At 40.2% G+C, this 14,599-nt stretch overlaps 3 gene segments (V, D, J or C); all 3 read right to left on the reverse strand.

The window, feature by feature from the left end:
• Positions 1 to 939: 939 nt before the first annotated feature.
• Positions 940 to 2,579, reverse strand: LOC119908051. The segment is given in 2 exon segments: positions 940 to 2,308; positions 2,525 to 2,579. Coding segments are annotated over 2 exon segments (372 nt in total).
• Positions 2,580 to 6,624: 4,045 nt separating this feature from the next.
• LOC119908042 lies at positions 6,625 to 7,143 on the reverse strand. The segment is given in 2 exon segments: positions 6,625 to 6,982; positions 7,080 to 7,143. Coding segments are annotated over 2 exon segments (393 nt in total).
• A 2,424-nt stretch (positions 7,144 to 9,567) lies between these two features.
• LOC119908049 lies at positions 9,568 to 10,542 on the reverse strand. The segment is given in 2 exon segments: positions 9,568 to 10,271; positions 10,488 to 10,542. Coding segments are annotated over 2 exon segments (372 nt in total).
• Between the last annotated feature and the right edge of the window lie 4,057 nt (positions 10,543 to 14,599).

Below are 14,599 nucleotides of genomic sequence, written 5' to 3' on the forward strand. Positions count from 1 at the left end.
CAGCCTTTAATTCTGCATTTTAAACTGTTTAGAAGTTGAGTTAAAATTATTTTGAATAGTGTGAATGAAGATAAAAATGTTTCCAAATCTCTGATCTTCTAAAATGGCTCAAATTGTCTTTTAACCTCAGTTTGAAATAATGTTGACAGTTCTCTGATGCTGTTTTTAAATCTGTCTGAGGAACAGGTCACCTGTGGTTGTCTCTTATTTTGGGCTGATAATGTCCTTTAACAGTGGATCTCAGTAACTTTTGCCCTTTTGAGAGTTTTGACAGTAAATATGTTTTTTGTATTTCCAAATTTAAAACCTGGTTGTTTTATTTCCAGTGCAGTTTGATATCTTTCAGCTCATATGAGGACTCTTTCTGTGCTGATATGCATGAGAGGTTTCTTAAAGGAAGTGAAACAACGTGTGAGTGAGTGACTGGTGGAGCAGAAACCAGCTGTGTGGTCCCCGTCCTCTAAGCCGATTGGTTCTTCTCCTAGGTGATGCCCGTCCCACCCTGACGGTGCTGCCCCCCTCCAGCGAGGAGCTGCAGCAGGGGAAGGCCACGCTCATGTGCCTGGCCAACAAGGGCTTCCCCTCAGACTGGAGTCTGGCCTGGAAGGTGGACGGCAGCAGCAGCAGCAGCAGCAGCAGCAGCAGCAGCAGCAGCAGCAGCAGCAGCAGCAGCTGGGAGGAGAGCAGGAGCCCCGGGGTGCTGCAGAAGGACGGCCACTACAGCTGGAGCAGCACCCTGAGGCTCTCTGCAGACCAGTGGAGGAAGGTGGGCTCTGTGACCTGTGAGGCCACCCAGGGCTCCCAGACTCCGCTCTCAGAGACACTGAGGAGAGACCAGTGTTCCCAGTCCTGACCTGACTCACTGGGACTCTGCTACTGGTTTTCCTCTGCTCCTGCTCTCACTCTGCACTCTGGAACTGTCTCTCTCTTTTATTTGACATCTTTCAACAGCAAGATTTACTAGCTTGTTGCACTGTTTCAATATTATTTCAGTGTTTCCAGATAATAAAGACCTTTTCATCCAATCAGCTGTTTTCATGTTTATTATCATCAAAGTGTCTTAATAAATGTTCTCTTGATGGTGTCAGTGACTGTTTTACATCCAGAGAACAACAGTTTAACGTCATAATATATTTCTAAAGATACAGAATATTCAGAGTTAACAAACTCAGACAAAACTCCTCATTATGTTTTGGTTACTACAAAACAGTGATGGTAGAAGAAGTCCATCATTTTTCATTCATTATGAATGCGTTGATGAATACTGTCGTCATTCCAGATTACTCTGCAGTAATAAACCTTTGGAACAAACCCATGGTAGGTACATTTGAAAATCTGGCTTAAGGTTAATAACTTTAATATTTTTATTGCGTAGGTGAATCCAAATATTTTACATAAATAAACTAAAAAGCACCACATTAGTGTAATCTGCTATTCTAACCAGGAGCTATTTACATACTGATTCTGCTGAAGAACCACAAAGAAAAATAAAAGATGAGAAAAGGAATTCAAATGTTACTGATTTACTTTCTCCATAAACCCTTTTAGATATCAATCATTAAATGCATTTTTGTTTTGGAAAACAAAACACACAGAATAACTGAAATTTGTCAGACATTATTATTAATTTGACAACATGAACAAATTTAGATGTTGAGATTAAATGTATTTTATATCAGCAATGTGTTTGATCAAGTTTGTATGAAAAAATGTAAGAAAAGTAATATGTACAAATGTGTTTATTTTAGTTCATAGATTAAATTTATCAAAGTTATTGATGTAATTTAAACGACTGCATTGATGAATGAAACCCTGTTTTAAAAGAATATTAAAAGTATATGTTTGGATTAAATACTAAATATTTTCTTACAATGTTCAAAATGAATTGATTTGAACTTTTTTTTATAAACCTCTGTTTTAGTTTCAGTGCAGCTGTTGAGTCAGATCAGTTCCTCTCCAGCTGAGGGAGGTTTTTGTACGACGTTGTATCACTGTGTGAACGGTCTGCTGTAACCCTGCTGACAGTAGTAAACTCCTGAATCTTCAGCCTGAACTCCACTGATGGTCAGAGTGAAGTCAGTCCCAGATCCACTTCCACTAAAACGATCTGGAACTCCAGACAGACGGGTTGTAGCTGCATAAATCAGGAGTTTAGGAGCTTCTCCAGGTTTCTGAAGGTACCAGCTGAGCCAGCTGGAACCATAACTATAAACACCTGTACTGGTTTTACATTTGAGAGAGACAGCCTGTCCTGGAACAACAGACTGAGATCCAGGAGACTGAGTCAGGATGATTTGTCCTGATGAACCTGGAAAAGATGAAAAAGAGGAGAAGGGTTATTGAGACAAATCCAGCTTGGAGAAAGATGATCAGCATCCAAACAGAAGAGTCTCATTTCTTTAAGATGGAGAACAGATGGAAGAAGGTAAATGCTGCTTGTTTCAGTGTTTCTCCATCACAGCAGAACATCATTGTGGTGAAGCTGGTTGCATCCTGAAGCAAAGTTTTCAGAAGAGAGTCTCACCCTGAACAAGGAGCCCCAGGGTGGCCAGCAGTAGAATCAGTGACATCATCATTGTGCTGCCGGCGTGTCAGTGGCTCTGAAAGGCCTGGACAGCCACTGATCAACACTGGCCTCTTAACGGCTGGGAGCAGAGAGGCAGGACAGATATGCAAACACACAGAGTCAGTGAACTGTAGCTGTCCTCAACATATCATGCTGTTTCCTCCTCACTGCTGGGACAGCTGCCTCACAAACAGGCTATATTTGTGTCAGAACATGAAAGAACTCTTCTTTTTCCACATTGTTGGGCTGCATCCATACAAACGGATACCAAGTGATACCTCAGCTTTTAATTTTGTAAATATTTTGTAGTTTGATGTAGACGTGCTGATGTAATCAATTGTAGAGCTTGTTTTGTTGAATCGGTTCGACTTTCTGTATTGACACATACTGAGTATTACCTGAAGAAGACTCAATAAAAAATTTAAAAACATTAAATCAATTTGCCTTTTTCTTGATGCCAGTAGGCTAAGATAGTGGAGTATACAGTATATACACTTCTTGTTGTCTTCTGTTGAAAAATAAATACTTTTTAAGTAGGGCTGTCAAGAGATAAAATTTTTTTTTTACCACAATCAATCAAATTTATTTAATTTCATAATTTGTTGAAATTTTAACTCACTGACAAATGTTTAAGTGTAAGGAGTGTGCTTGCTTTATTTTCAATGTTCCACTGCTACATCCAGAAAATGTTCAGTATGATGTCTCTCCTCGGTTTCAAGATGGTCAAAGCCTGTGAATGCTGTTTAAATTTTTCAACAATATAATGGGCAGTAACCCCGAGATAACTGTCCTTCCCTCGTGATGCCCAGCGGTCACCAGTAAAGCCTAGTTCTCACTACACAATTTTAAGCCCGAGTTGCCCGTCTGAGAGCTCGGCGACCGTCAGTCTGTGATCAGGGGTAAATCAGTGATCGATCGGTGGTCGCCTGTCGTTATGTGTGAACTATTTAACGCTGCATCAAAACGGTGACACATCGCAGACGCCAGCCAGATATCTAGCATGCCAAATATCTGGAGGAGTCGGCCGACTCGACATCCACATCCAGCCGATGAGAGCAGGCAGCTACTTTTTCAATGCAAAACACTTTTTACTCCCCTCCAGCTCTCTCTGTAGCTCAGACCTGCTACCTGCGTGTACAGCAAACAAATACAGCCAAGTCAAGGGACAGCATGTGTGGGCTGATAGTCCTGATACTAATCATTTTAATTCTTAAGTGGAACGCGAGAAGCTTGATAGCTAATGGGCAAGATTTCAAACAGTTTATAGTTAGTAACCGAACTTGGATGTTGTTCTACATGGTTATGTAACAGTGAGGCGAGACAGGATGGAGGGGTCAGGTGGGGGATGTGTCACTTTTATAAAGCAGGGCATTCCTTTCAGGATTTTAGGGATAGGAAGAGAACAAGAGTACGTGGTAGTGAAAGTGTGGGCTGAAGAGAAAGAAGTAGCGATTGTGAATTATTATAATCCGTGCAAAAAACTTACAGTTAACTTACAGAGTTAATGAAGCTGGAAGAGATAGAAGGGCAGAACAGTAGTAATGTTGTTTGGTGTGGAGATTTTAATGGACATAACACATTATGGGGTAGAACAGACACAAATGTTCACAAATGCACACTGACTTTACTTTACTGCCCCTCAGTGGTTGAGTTAGAGACTTCAGCCAGACTTCCTAACAACAGTTATTACCAGCAGTACTCAGAGCCGGTCCTGACCTCCCTTGGGCCCTATGCGAAATCCTGCCATGGGGCCCTTCTACCTGAATCATGAGCAATGTAAACAGTTTGCCATTGCTGCACAGTCACTAATGACACTGCAGTGCTCTCACTACAACCCTCCCTCCTTTAAAACAGTCTGTCTCTGTAATAAGCCTGAATGGAAACCAGTGCTGGTTTGAATGGACCTCTGCGCACAAACTCAGTCCTCTTACAGTCTCCCAAGACCGGGGGCCAATCTGCAGGGTCATTTGGTGGATGGCTGTACATCTGTGGCTGCTTGTACTGCCTGAGGCTGACTGTATATTTCACCTGGGTCTGTGTGTAAAGACATCTGGACTGGGTCTGTGCTAGTACCGGCTGACAATCCAGCATCTGTTCTACTGACAAACTTCAGCATCGACCCTGTAAATTATAGATAACGATAAATGTCATCAGCTACATCAGGCCCATTCAAACTGGCTCCCCGCATTTCCTTTATTATTGTCTTGTTTTAAAATGATGTGCGCCTCTGAGGAGTGCCAGCACATCCAGGTATTGTTTGAACTGGTCCTCATAGAGGTCTCTGCAGGAAGGCGCAAGTTTTCTTACGTGCATATAAACGCATGTTCACGCGTGGCGCGGTTTTCTTTTCCAAGCTGCAGTTTATAAACACCGTTGCATGTTGGCGTTTATCAAACGTTATGAATATTTGCCGGGCGCTGCCCTGCTGGGTCAGCAAGACAGACGGTCTAGAGAGATGCACTGCAGCCAACACATTAACTTACTGTGATCTGCTGACATCAGACTTTGAGAGGAGAGAACACCAGTTTACAGACTGCTGTTCCCACAATTCACTCTCCTTGATGTTTTCCTCTTCTTGTGCCCAGAAGGACATCGATTCCCTTTTCATCCATCCATCAAAACATTGACACTCGCTTTCACCTTTGACACGAGAGTAAGGCGGGGCCCTGCTTAATATGCGGGGCCCTACGTGACGTGCGTAGTGAGCGTTTAGGACGGGCCGGCTCTGGTAATACTAGAATTTGCACTATAGTTGTGAGCTAATACAAATCTCTAACTTTAAAATATTCCTGAAATTGTTTCTGATTTGCCTTTTTCTATTGGACCACCTCCTTTTAATTTAACTTACTGAATATGAAGCGCTGCCTGCATTGCCCCCCTGTATACCTAACCTTTCTATGTTTAATGATACAATTTTATCTGGCCATATATTTATTATTTTTGTTATCTTGTTTTGAATTAAGTTTAAACATTGTTTTCTTTACTTATTTTAACCTAAGTTCAGTTTTGAAGTACTTGTACTTTCCCTCTCAGAGAGAAATATTCTGCTATTTTATAGTTTTATACTTTATTGCTACTTCGCTGAACATTTTACATAAAAACATATGATGAGCTCATAATAAACAATGATTTGGCCTGTTTGTGGTCTGTGACCTGGTTGTTGGGCCCCGTGTTTCAGACGTCTGTGAGTTGTTAGCAGTTCCACAAAAGACATTTCGCCTCATAACTTCACACATGGTTTAATTTCAAAAACTGTTTGAGCCCTGAGGAGAACAGAAAAATCAAAGCTTTGTGTTCCACAACTTTGATTCTTCTTCTCTCATCTTCCATTAATCATCTCACGACCCCTCAGATTTATCTTGGGAGGCAAATATGGTTCTTTTAACTGTAGATTTATCTGAAAGTCACAGTTCATTTTCATTAGATTTTGTATGATTAACTGCACAAATTAAAATACCTTACACAGCATATTAACTTTTTAAACTTTGCTCCACTTCCACCAGTTGTGACACTAAAATGCTGCAGTAACAATATTTCAACACTCTGGAAGGAGCCATTCTGCCCAAATTAGTACTTTTGGATTAACTAGATTTAGCTGATGATGCTGGAGTGAACATTTAAAAACAGGACTTTTACTTGTACCAGAGGACTTTCAGGAGTAATATTAGTATTATTATTATTAAATATTATTTCAGTGTTGATGTTTTGACAGTTCTTCTTCACCTTGAACAATATTGACTGAGAGTATTTTGATTCTTGGAGGATAAAAACCCACATATACAGACGGGTGGTGCTGGACTCCACAATTTAAAGGGCTGTTTGAGGTTAGGACTTGTTTCTATGGTTAGTTGTCATAGTTAAGGTTAGGGTAAAGGGGCTAGAAAATGTATTATGTGAATGACTTGCCCCCAAGACCATAGTGCCATAACGGGGTGTTTGTGTGTGTGTGTGTGTGTGTGTGTGTGTGTGTGTCCTCAGTGAACTGTATCAGTCTCTGCAGTAGCTTCCAGCTGCAGCAGTCAGTTCAGTTTCTGTTCAGTCTGACTGAGGGAGGTTTTTGTACGACGCTTTTTTACTGTGTGAACACAGCTTGACTGTTGATAACATGATAACTCTGACAGTAGTAAACTGCTGCATCTTCAGCCTGAACTCCACTGATGGTCAGAGTGAAGTCAACTCCATTCCCTGCTCCACTTCCACTGAATCTGGTGGAGATTCCAGAATATCTGCTTGATGTTTCGTAGATCAGAAGTTTTGGAGCTTCTCCAGTTTTCTGATGGTACCAGGCCAGGAAATATTGTGAACCAGTGTAGTGACGAGCTGCTGGACTGGCCTTACAGTCAATAGAGACAGTCTGACCCAGTTGCACTGATTTGGCTGCTGGCTGAGTCAAGACAACATTTTGTCCAACAGACCCTGAGGAGAGAGAAGAAACACTGGACATGAGATGGTGAGGTGAAACTCAGCTACACTCCAAATGATTTTCACATCACAGAAAAATGATTTTCCTCACCCTGAGTGAAGCAGAGGAGAGTCCAGATGAGGACGGAGACCAAAGTCATGTTTTTGATGAGGAGGATTTCTGTGGCTTCTGTTGTCATGAAGGACAGCTGTCAGTCATCCAGTGTTCAACTCTCAGGACTATAAAGTCTCCCAGAGCACTGGAGCATGGTGCTGCTGATGCAAAGTGGCTCTCTATGGAAATGCTCTGACTGACTCCAACAGGGACTTGGATTACTCTGATGATGCTGCTTCTCAATGGATCAATACGTTTACCAGAGGATTGATTAGGAATGTGTCAGTGATCATTTTTATGGACATTTGCTTTGATGACTGCAGAAAGATTTTCTTTTACAACATCTTCTGTCTGCTTTCATTTCATTCTAGAGGGATCAATTTGACTTTCACACCAATGGAACAATATATACGTAAAAATGGGATTCATTCTGAACAACTGTGTCACTGTTTGATAAATATAACATGAAATAGTTCATTCTTTTAAAAACAGCAAGTGTTTTTGTTGAGTTTGTTGTGTTCAAAGTCAGAGAGCCGTGTCTCTCTACAGTGAGAGGTTTTTGTACGACGACTCAATCAGTTTGTATCACTGTGGTACACGTTCGGTGGAGGAACCAGACTGGAGTTTGGAAGTAAGTTTCTGCACAAATATTAAATATCGTATTATCAGCGAAGGTTTTAATTTCTGTGTCTGAACATTTGTAGTAGATATAAATTTCCTCTGGACTGATCTAAATCACTTTAAAGACTCAATCTTATTGTACGTTTCTCCTGTTTAACCATGAAGCTGAACTCAAAGCAGCTTTACTGAACTTCTCTTTAAACGTTCCATTTAATTTGTGAAATGTGAACAGCTTGAACTGCAGCAAAGATTAAAGAACAACACTCGTACTTTAAAAATGATTCAGCCTTTAATTCTGCATTTTAAACTGTTTAGAAGTTGAGTTAAAATTATTTTGAATAGTGTGAATGAAGATAAAAATGTTTCCAAATCTCTGATCTTCTAAAATGGCTCAAATTGTCTTTTAACCTCGGTTTGAAATAATGTTGACAGTTCTCTGATGCTGTTTTTAAATCTGTCTGAGGAACAGATTAGCTGTGGTCGTCAGGTATTTTGGGCTGATAATGTCCTTTAACAGTGGATCTCAGTAACTTTTGCACTTTTGAGAGTTTTGACAGTAAATATGTTTTTTGTATTTCCAAATTTAAAACCTGGTTGTTTTATTTCCAGTGCAGTTTGATATCTTTCAGCTCATATGAGGACTCTTTCTGTGCTGATATGCATGAGAGGTTTCTTAAAGGAAGTGAAACAATGTGTGAGCGAGTGACTGGTGGAGCAGAAACCAGCTGTGTGGTCCCCGTCCTCTAAGCCGATTGGTTCTTCTCCTAGGTGATGCCCGTCCCACCCTGACGGTGCTGCCCCCCTCCAGCGAGGAGCTGCAGCAGGGGAAGGCCACGCTCATGTGCCTGGCCAACAAGGGCTTCCCCTCAGACTGGAGTCTGGCCTGGAAGGTGGACGGCAGCAGCAGCAGCAGCAGCAGCTGGGAGGAGAGCAGGAGCCCCGGGGTGCTGCAGAAGGACGGCCACTACAGCTGGAGCAGCACCCTGAGGCTCTCTGCAGACCAGTGGAGGAAGGTGGGCTCTGTGACCTGTGAGGCCACCCAGGGCTCCCAGACTCCGCTCTCAGAGACACTGAGGAGAGACCAGTGTTCCCAGTCCTGACCTGACTCACTGGGACTCTGCTACTGGTTTTCCTCTGCTCCTGCTCTCACTCTGCACTCTGGAACTGTCTCTCTCTTTTATTTGACATCTTTCAACAGCAAGATTTACTAGCTTGTTGCACTGTTTCAATATTATTTCAGTGTTTCCAGATAATAAAGACCTTTTCATCCAATCAGCTGTTTTCATGTTTATTATCATCAAAGTGTCTTAATAAATGTTCTCTTGATGGTGTCAGTGACTGTGTTACATCCAGAGAACAACAGTTTAACGTCATAATATATTTCTAAAGTTACAGAATATTCAGAGTTTACAAACTCAGACAAAACTCCTCATTATGTTTTGGTTACTACAAAACAGTGATGGTAGAAGAAGTCCATCATTTTTCATTCATTATGAATGCGTTGATGAATACTGTCGTCATTCCAGATTACTCTGCAGTAATAAACCTTTGGAACAAACCCATGGTAGGTACATTTGAAAATCTGACTTAAGGTTAATAACTTTAATATTTTTATTGCGTAGGTGAATCCAAGAACATTATTATATGAAAAAATATTTTACCAAAACAAAAGCACCACATTAGTGTAATCTGCTATTCTAACCAGGAGCTATTTACACACTGATTCTGCTGAAGAACCAAAATAAAAGATGAGAAAAGGAAAGAATTCAAATGTTGCTGATTTACTTTCTCCATAAACCCTTTTAGATATCAATCATTAAATGCATTTTTGTTTTGGAAAACAAAACACACAGAATAACTGAAATATGTCATAGACATTATTTTTAATTTGACAACATGAACAAATTTAGATGTTGAGATTAAATGTATTTTATATCAGCAATGTGTTTGATCAAGTTTGTATGAAAAAATGTAAGAAAAGTAATATGTACAAATGTGTTTATTTTAGTTCATAGATTAAACTTATCAAAGTTATTGATGTAATTTAAACGACTGCATTGATGAATGAAACCCTGTTTTAAAAGAATATTAAAAGTATATGTTTGGATTAAATACTAAATATTTTCTTACAATGTTCAAAATGAATTGATTTGAACTTTTTTTTATAAACCTCTGTTTTAGTTTCAGTGCAGCTGTTGAGTCAGATCAGTTCCTCTCCAGCTGAGGGAGGTTTTTGTACGACGTTGTATCACTGTGTGAACGGGAAGCTGTGACTCTGCTGACAGTAGTAAACTCCTGAATCTTCAGCCTGAACTCCACTGATGGTCAGAGTGAAGTCAGTCCCAGATCCACTTCCACTAAAACGATCTGGAACTCCAGACTGACGAGTTGTAGCTGTATAAATCAGGAGTTTAGGAGCTTCTCCAGGTTTCTGAAGGTACCAGTGGAGCCAGCTGGACCCATAACTAGTAACACTTGTACTGGTTTTACATTTGAGAGAGACAGCCTGTCCTGGAACAACAGACTGAGATCCAGGAGACTGAGTCAGGATGATTTGTCCTGATGAACCTGGAAAAGATGAAAAAGAGGAGAAGGGTTATTGAGACAAATCCAGCTTGGAGAAAGATGATCAGCATCCAAACAGAAGAGTCTCATTTCTTTAAGATGGAGAACAGATGGAAGAAGGTAAATGCTGCTTGTTTCAGTGTTTCTCCATCACAGCAGAACATCATTGTGGTGAAGCTGGTTGCATCCTGAAGCAAAGTTTTCAGAAGAGAGTCTCACCCTGAACAAGGAGCCCCAGGGTGGCCAGCAGTAGAATCAGTGACATCATCATTGTGCTGCCGGCGTGTCAGTAGCTCTGAAAGGCCTGGACAGCCACTGATCAACACTGGCCTCTTAACGGCTGGGAGCAGAGAGGCAGGACAGATATGCAAACACACAGAGTCAGTGAACTGTAGCTGTCCTCAACATATCATGCTGTTTCCTCCTCACTGCTGGGACAGCTGCCTGTTTAAAACATCCTCATGCAGATTAACACAAACTAACAATAGAAGTTATAACTGACTTCTACACAAGATTCACCAGCAACTGACTACTACCTCTTCTTCTCGTCTTTTTCAGTTCTCCTGACATGTCTTTCTTTTTCATTTTCAAGTTTCTTGCTTCCCTCTGTTGCTGAAATATTGGACATTATTAGAAATTCAAAAACCAACTTCCTACCTTCTTAGTAAAAGCCTGCTTACCCTCTCTATCTTCCCAAATGAGTACCATTATACATTCCTCTCTCATCTCTGGTATTCTCTCATCTCTAAAATCAGCTGTTGTTCAAATTCACTGCCCTTTCGTTATGTTGGTGGCTAAAAACAGCCACTACTTTAAACTGCTGTAAAAATGTGTCAGATAAATATTTTTTAAAAATTCTTTTGCATAAATCTATTAATCAACTTCCGTCCTGATCAAAACTACTAAATGTAGTTCAAGCCTTCTCCGAAACAACAACAACAATGCATCAAAAACAATGTTGTTTCTAATATTTGACATGTCCAAGACTGTGATAAAAGGTAAAAAAAATCCAGTCCATAATTACATTTTATATTGAAAATAAGTCATTTTGTGTTGTTTTTTCCCCCAAATCATCATTTATAAATTTGGCAATTAAAGAGTTAAAATCCTGATATATATATATATATATTTTTTTTTTTTAAATAGTAGATTTGATAAGGACTGAGGTTGATTAATAGATTTATGCAAAAAAATTTTTTTTTAATATTTATCCGATACATTTTACAGCAGTTTAAAGTAGTGTCTGTTTTCAGCCACGAACATAACGAAAGGGTAGTTAATTTGCCCACAGTGTACTGTTGAGTTTTTGAAATTTTTCAAAGCATTTTCCCAAAATGTTTTTCAAAATAAGATTTGTCACCAAAAATCATTCCATTTGCTGAAACACAGAAAAAGTTATGGCCAAATTAAGACTGCCCCTGTGTTCCTGCTCGACACCGTCTGCTGCAACGACTATTGTTACTAGTCTTATTGTTATTATTGTTATTATAATCATTAACATTACGACTGTTACCATTAACACTACTATAAATATCTGTACCATTTTTCATTTAGTCTATAGCAACATCACCTTCACTGTCTGTACCTCTGTGTGTGTATATTGTGTAGGCTGCCTCCCTCCCCTCTCTCTCCTTCCATCCCTCTCTCTCTCTCTCTCTCTCTCTCTCTCTCTCTCCTTCACCCCAACCGGTCAAGGCAGATGGCCGCCCACCCTGAGCCATGGTTCTGCTCGAGGTTTCTGCCTCTTAAAAGGAAGTTTTTCCTTGCCTCTGTCGCCTAGTGCTGCTCTTGGTGGGAACTGTTGGGCTTCTGTAAATAGCATCACAGAGTACGGTCTAGACCTGCTCTTTTATGAAAAGCGCTGTGAGATAACTGTTGTTGTGATTTGGCGCTATATAAATAAAATTGAATTGGATTGAAAAATCAGAGCTATCTCCTGTCACTACCAGTGTTCCTCAGGGCTCTGTCCCTTCTGTTCATCATCTATCTGCTTCCTCTTGGCCATATCTTTCATAAATTTAACATCCCTTTCCACTGCTATGCAGATGACACCCAGCTCTACGGAAATCAAATTCTGGTTCTCTTGCAACTTCCTTAAACTTAGTGACAAATGTGACAAGGCTATTCACAACCTCGCTCCTCGGTACCCTGATTTTATGCACTGTAATTATAGTTGTTAATTTTATCGATTTATTGCTGTACTGTTTTATTATGTTTTGTGAGGTGACCTTGAGTGTTCAGAAAAGCGCCTATAAAAAAATGTTGTATTATTATCATTATTACTTATTATCAGAATTTGCAGTAAAAAACATCACACTTTTATCTTTAGTACTGAAACCTGCCTGTTGCCATGGTTCATCAGTGATGCCTGTCTGTTGCCATGGTAACTTAGCTCAGGGAGGGAAGTGAAACCAGTTTCAAGTCCAGTTTCATCCAATCAGAGGAAGACCAATAGAACCAGCAGCCTCCTCTGCTGCAACCAGCAGGACGTTTTCCATCTTCACTTTGTTTTAATCAGGCTCAGTCCCTGTTTGTCCAAAATGTATCTCAATATCTGCAGACATCAGAGGACAAACATCTTTATATTTATATTATATATATTTATTTATCTGTACAACAATTAGTGTCTTTGCCATCTTTACCTCTGCGCAAAAACTCAGTCCTCATGAAGTCTGTTAAGTTTGTAACTTCATTTGTCTCTGTCTCTAGTCACCTGCACCAGCCATCGGGTTGTGATCTCTGGACCCAATCCTCGTCCCCCTGCCTGCCCTTCAGCCTCCACCTCTCAGACCTCAGCTCAAGTTCTCTGCCTGCCTGCTGCCCTTCCCGACTGTGCTTACCATCCACCTCTGTTCACACTAATAAACATCCTAAACTGTTCTCTGGTCTGCTTCTGGGTTCTGTTTAGGAAATCTTGACAATGTCACCATCAGTAATGGTGTGTGTGTGTGGTAAGTGTTGTGGTTCCGAACGATAATGCTGCGATGATGTGTTGAGAAGAAATCCGCTTGACACTGTTCTTGGTTATAAAAGTTTATTACATCAAAGAATTCAGCATCAATTACAAGCTCTGCAGCAGCTTGGAGAGTGACCCAGCCCGATGACCACTCTGTCTCTCTGTACATCGAACACAGCTTATATAGGACATGTTTAGGTCTCTGCTAAAAACCATATAAGGGCACGGTGCTGTAGAATAAGTGTAACTATCTATTAGACACCACAGAAGGGTACAGTCCCTTCATACACACTAATCTCTTTATACACACTAATCTCTTTATACCTAATTTCTACTTCCCCTAACACTGCACCTATCAATCATTACTTCCCCATAAGGGTTCACTGTCCCTCTCACCAGCTGCAGAACATTATGTTAAACTGTAATGGCCAGATGCACATATGTTATACACCACAGTGTAATATAATAGCAACAACAATAATGTATTTAATCAAATAATTTTTGTAGAAAAGTAAAAATGTTGAGATTTAAAATGTGTCTTGATTAAAAAACTATAAATAATTATGAGAAGGGCCCTTTTTTCCCCACTTGATCCTCTGCCCACCTGTGCATGTCCCTGTACGTTCAGATATGTGCTTTGATATCGACAGTATGATGTGTCAGACGCATCAGACAGGAGTCCAAGAGAAACTGACTGTTTTCCAACTTATCTTGTGAACCTAACCTCCTGCTGAGGAGGTCAGGTTCACAGCATCAGGTGCCGGAGTTACTGATCCAGGGTTTATCTGATCTCACTCTCTGAAACAGAAAACCCAGAGTTTCCCTCATCTCAGGGTCAACATATTTTCACTAATCCTGCTTTCTGAAACAGGTTGTTGGGCCCCGTGTTTCAGACGTCTGTGAGTTGTTAGCAGTTCCATAAAAGACATTTCGCCTCATAACTTCACACATGGTTTGATTTCAAAAACTGTTTGAGCCAACTTTGTTTCTTCTTCTTTCATCTTCCATTAATCATCTCACGACCCCTCAGATTTATCTTGGGAGGCAAATATGGTTCTTTTAACTTTAGATTTATCTGACAGTCACAGTTCATTTTCATTAGATTTTGTATGATTAACTGCACAAATTAAAATACCTTACACAGCATATTAACTTGTTAAACTTTGCTCCACTTCCACCAGTTGTGACACTAAAATGCTGCAGTAACAATATTTCAACACTCTGGAAGGAGCCATTCTGCCCAAATTAGTACTTTTGGATTAACTAGATTTAGCTGATGATGCCGGAGTGAACATTTAAAAACATATACAAAACAAATACAACTTTTACTTGTACCAGAGGATTTTCAAGAGTAATATTAGTATTATTATTAAAT

The sequence above is a fragment of the Micropterus salmoides genome, unplaced genomic scaffold, assembly GCF_014851395.1.
Source record: "Micropterus salmoides isolate LMB-PRFRI ecotype aquatic unplaced genomic scaffold, ASM1485139v1 Ms_hic_scaffold_17, whole genome shotgun sequence".
In the NCBI taxonomy this organism is placed as follows: domain Eukaryota; kingdom Metazoa; phylum Chordata; class Actinopteri; order Centrarchiformes; family Centrarchidae; genus Micropterus; species Micropterus salmoides.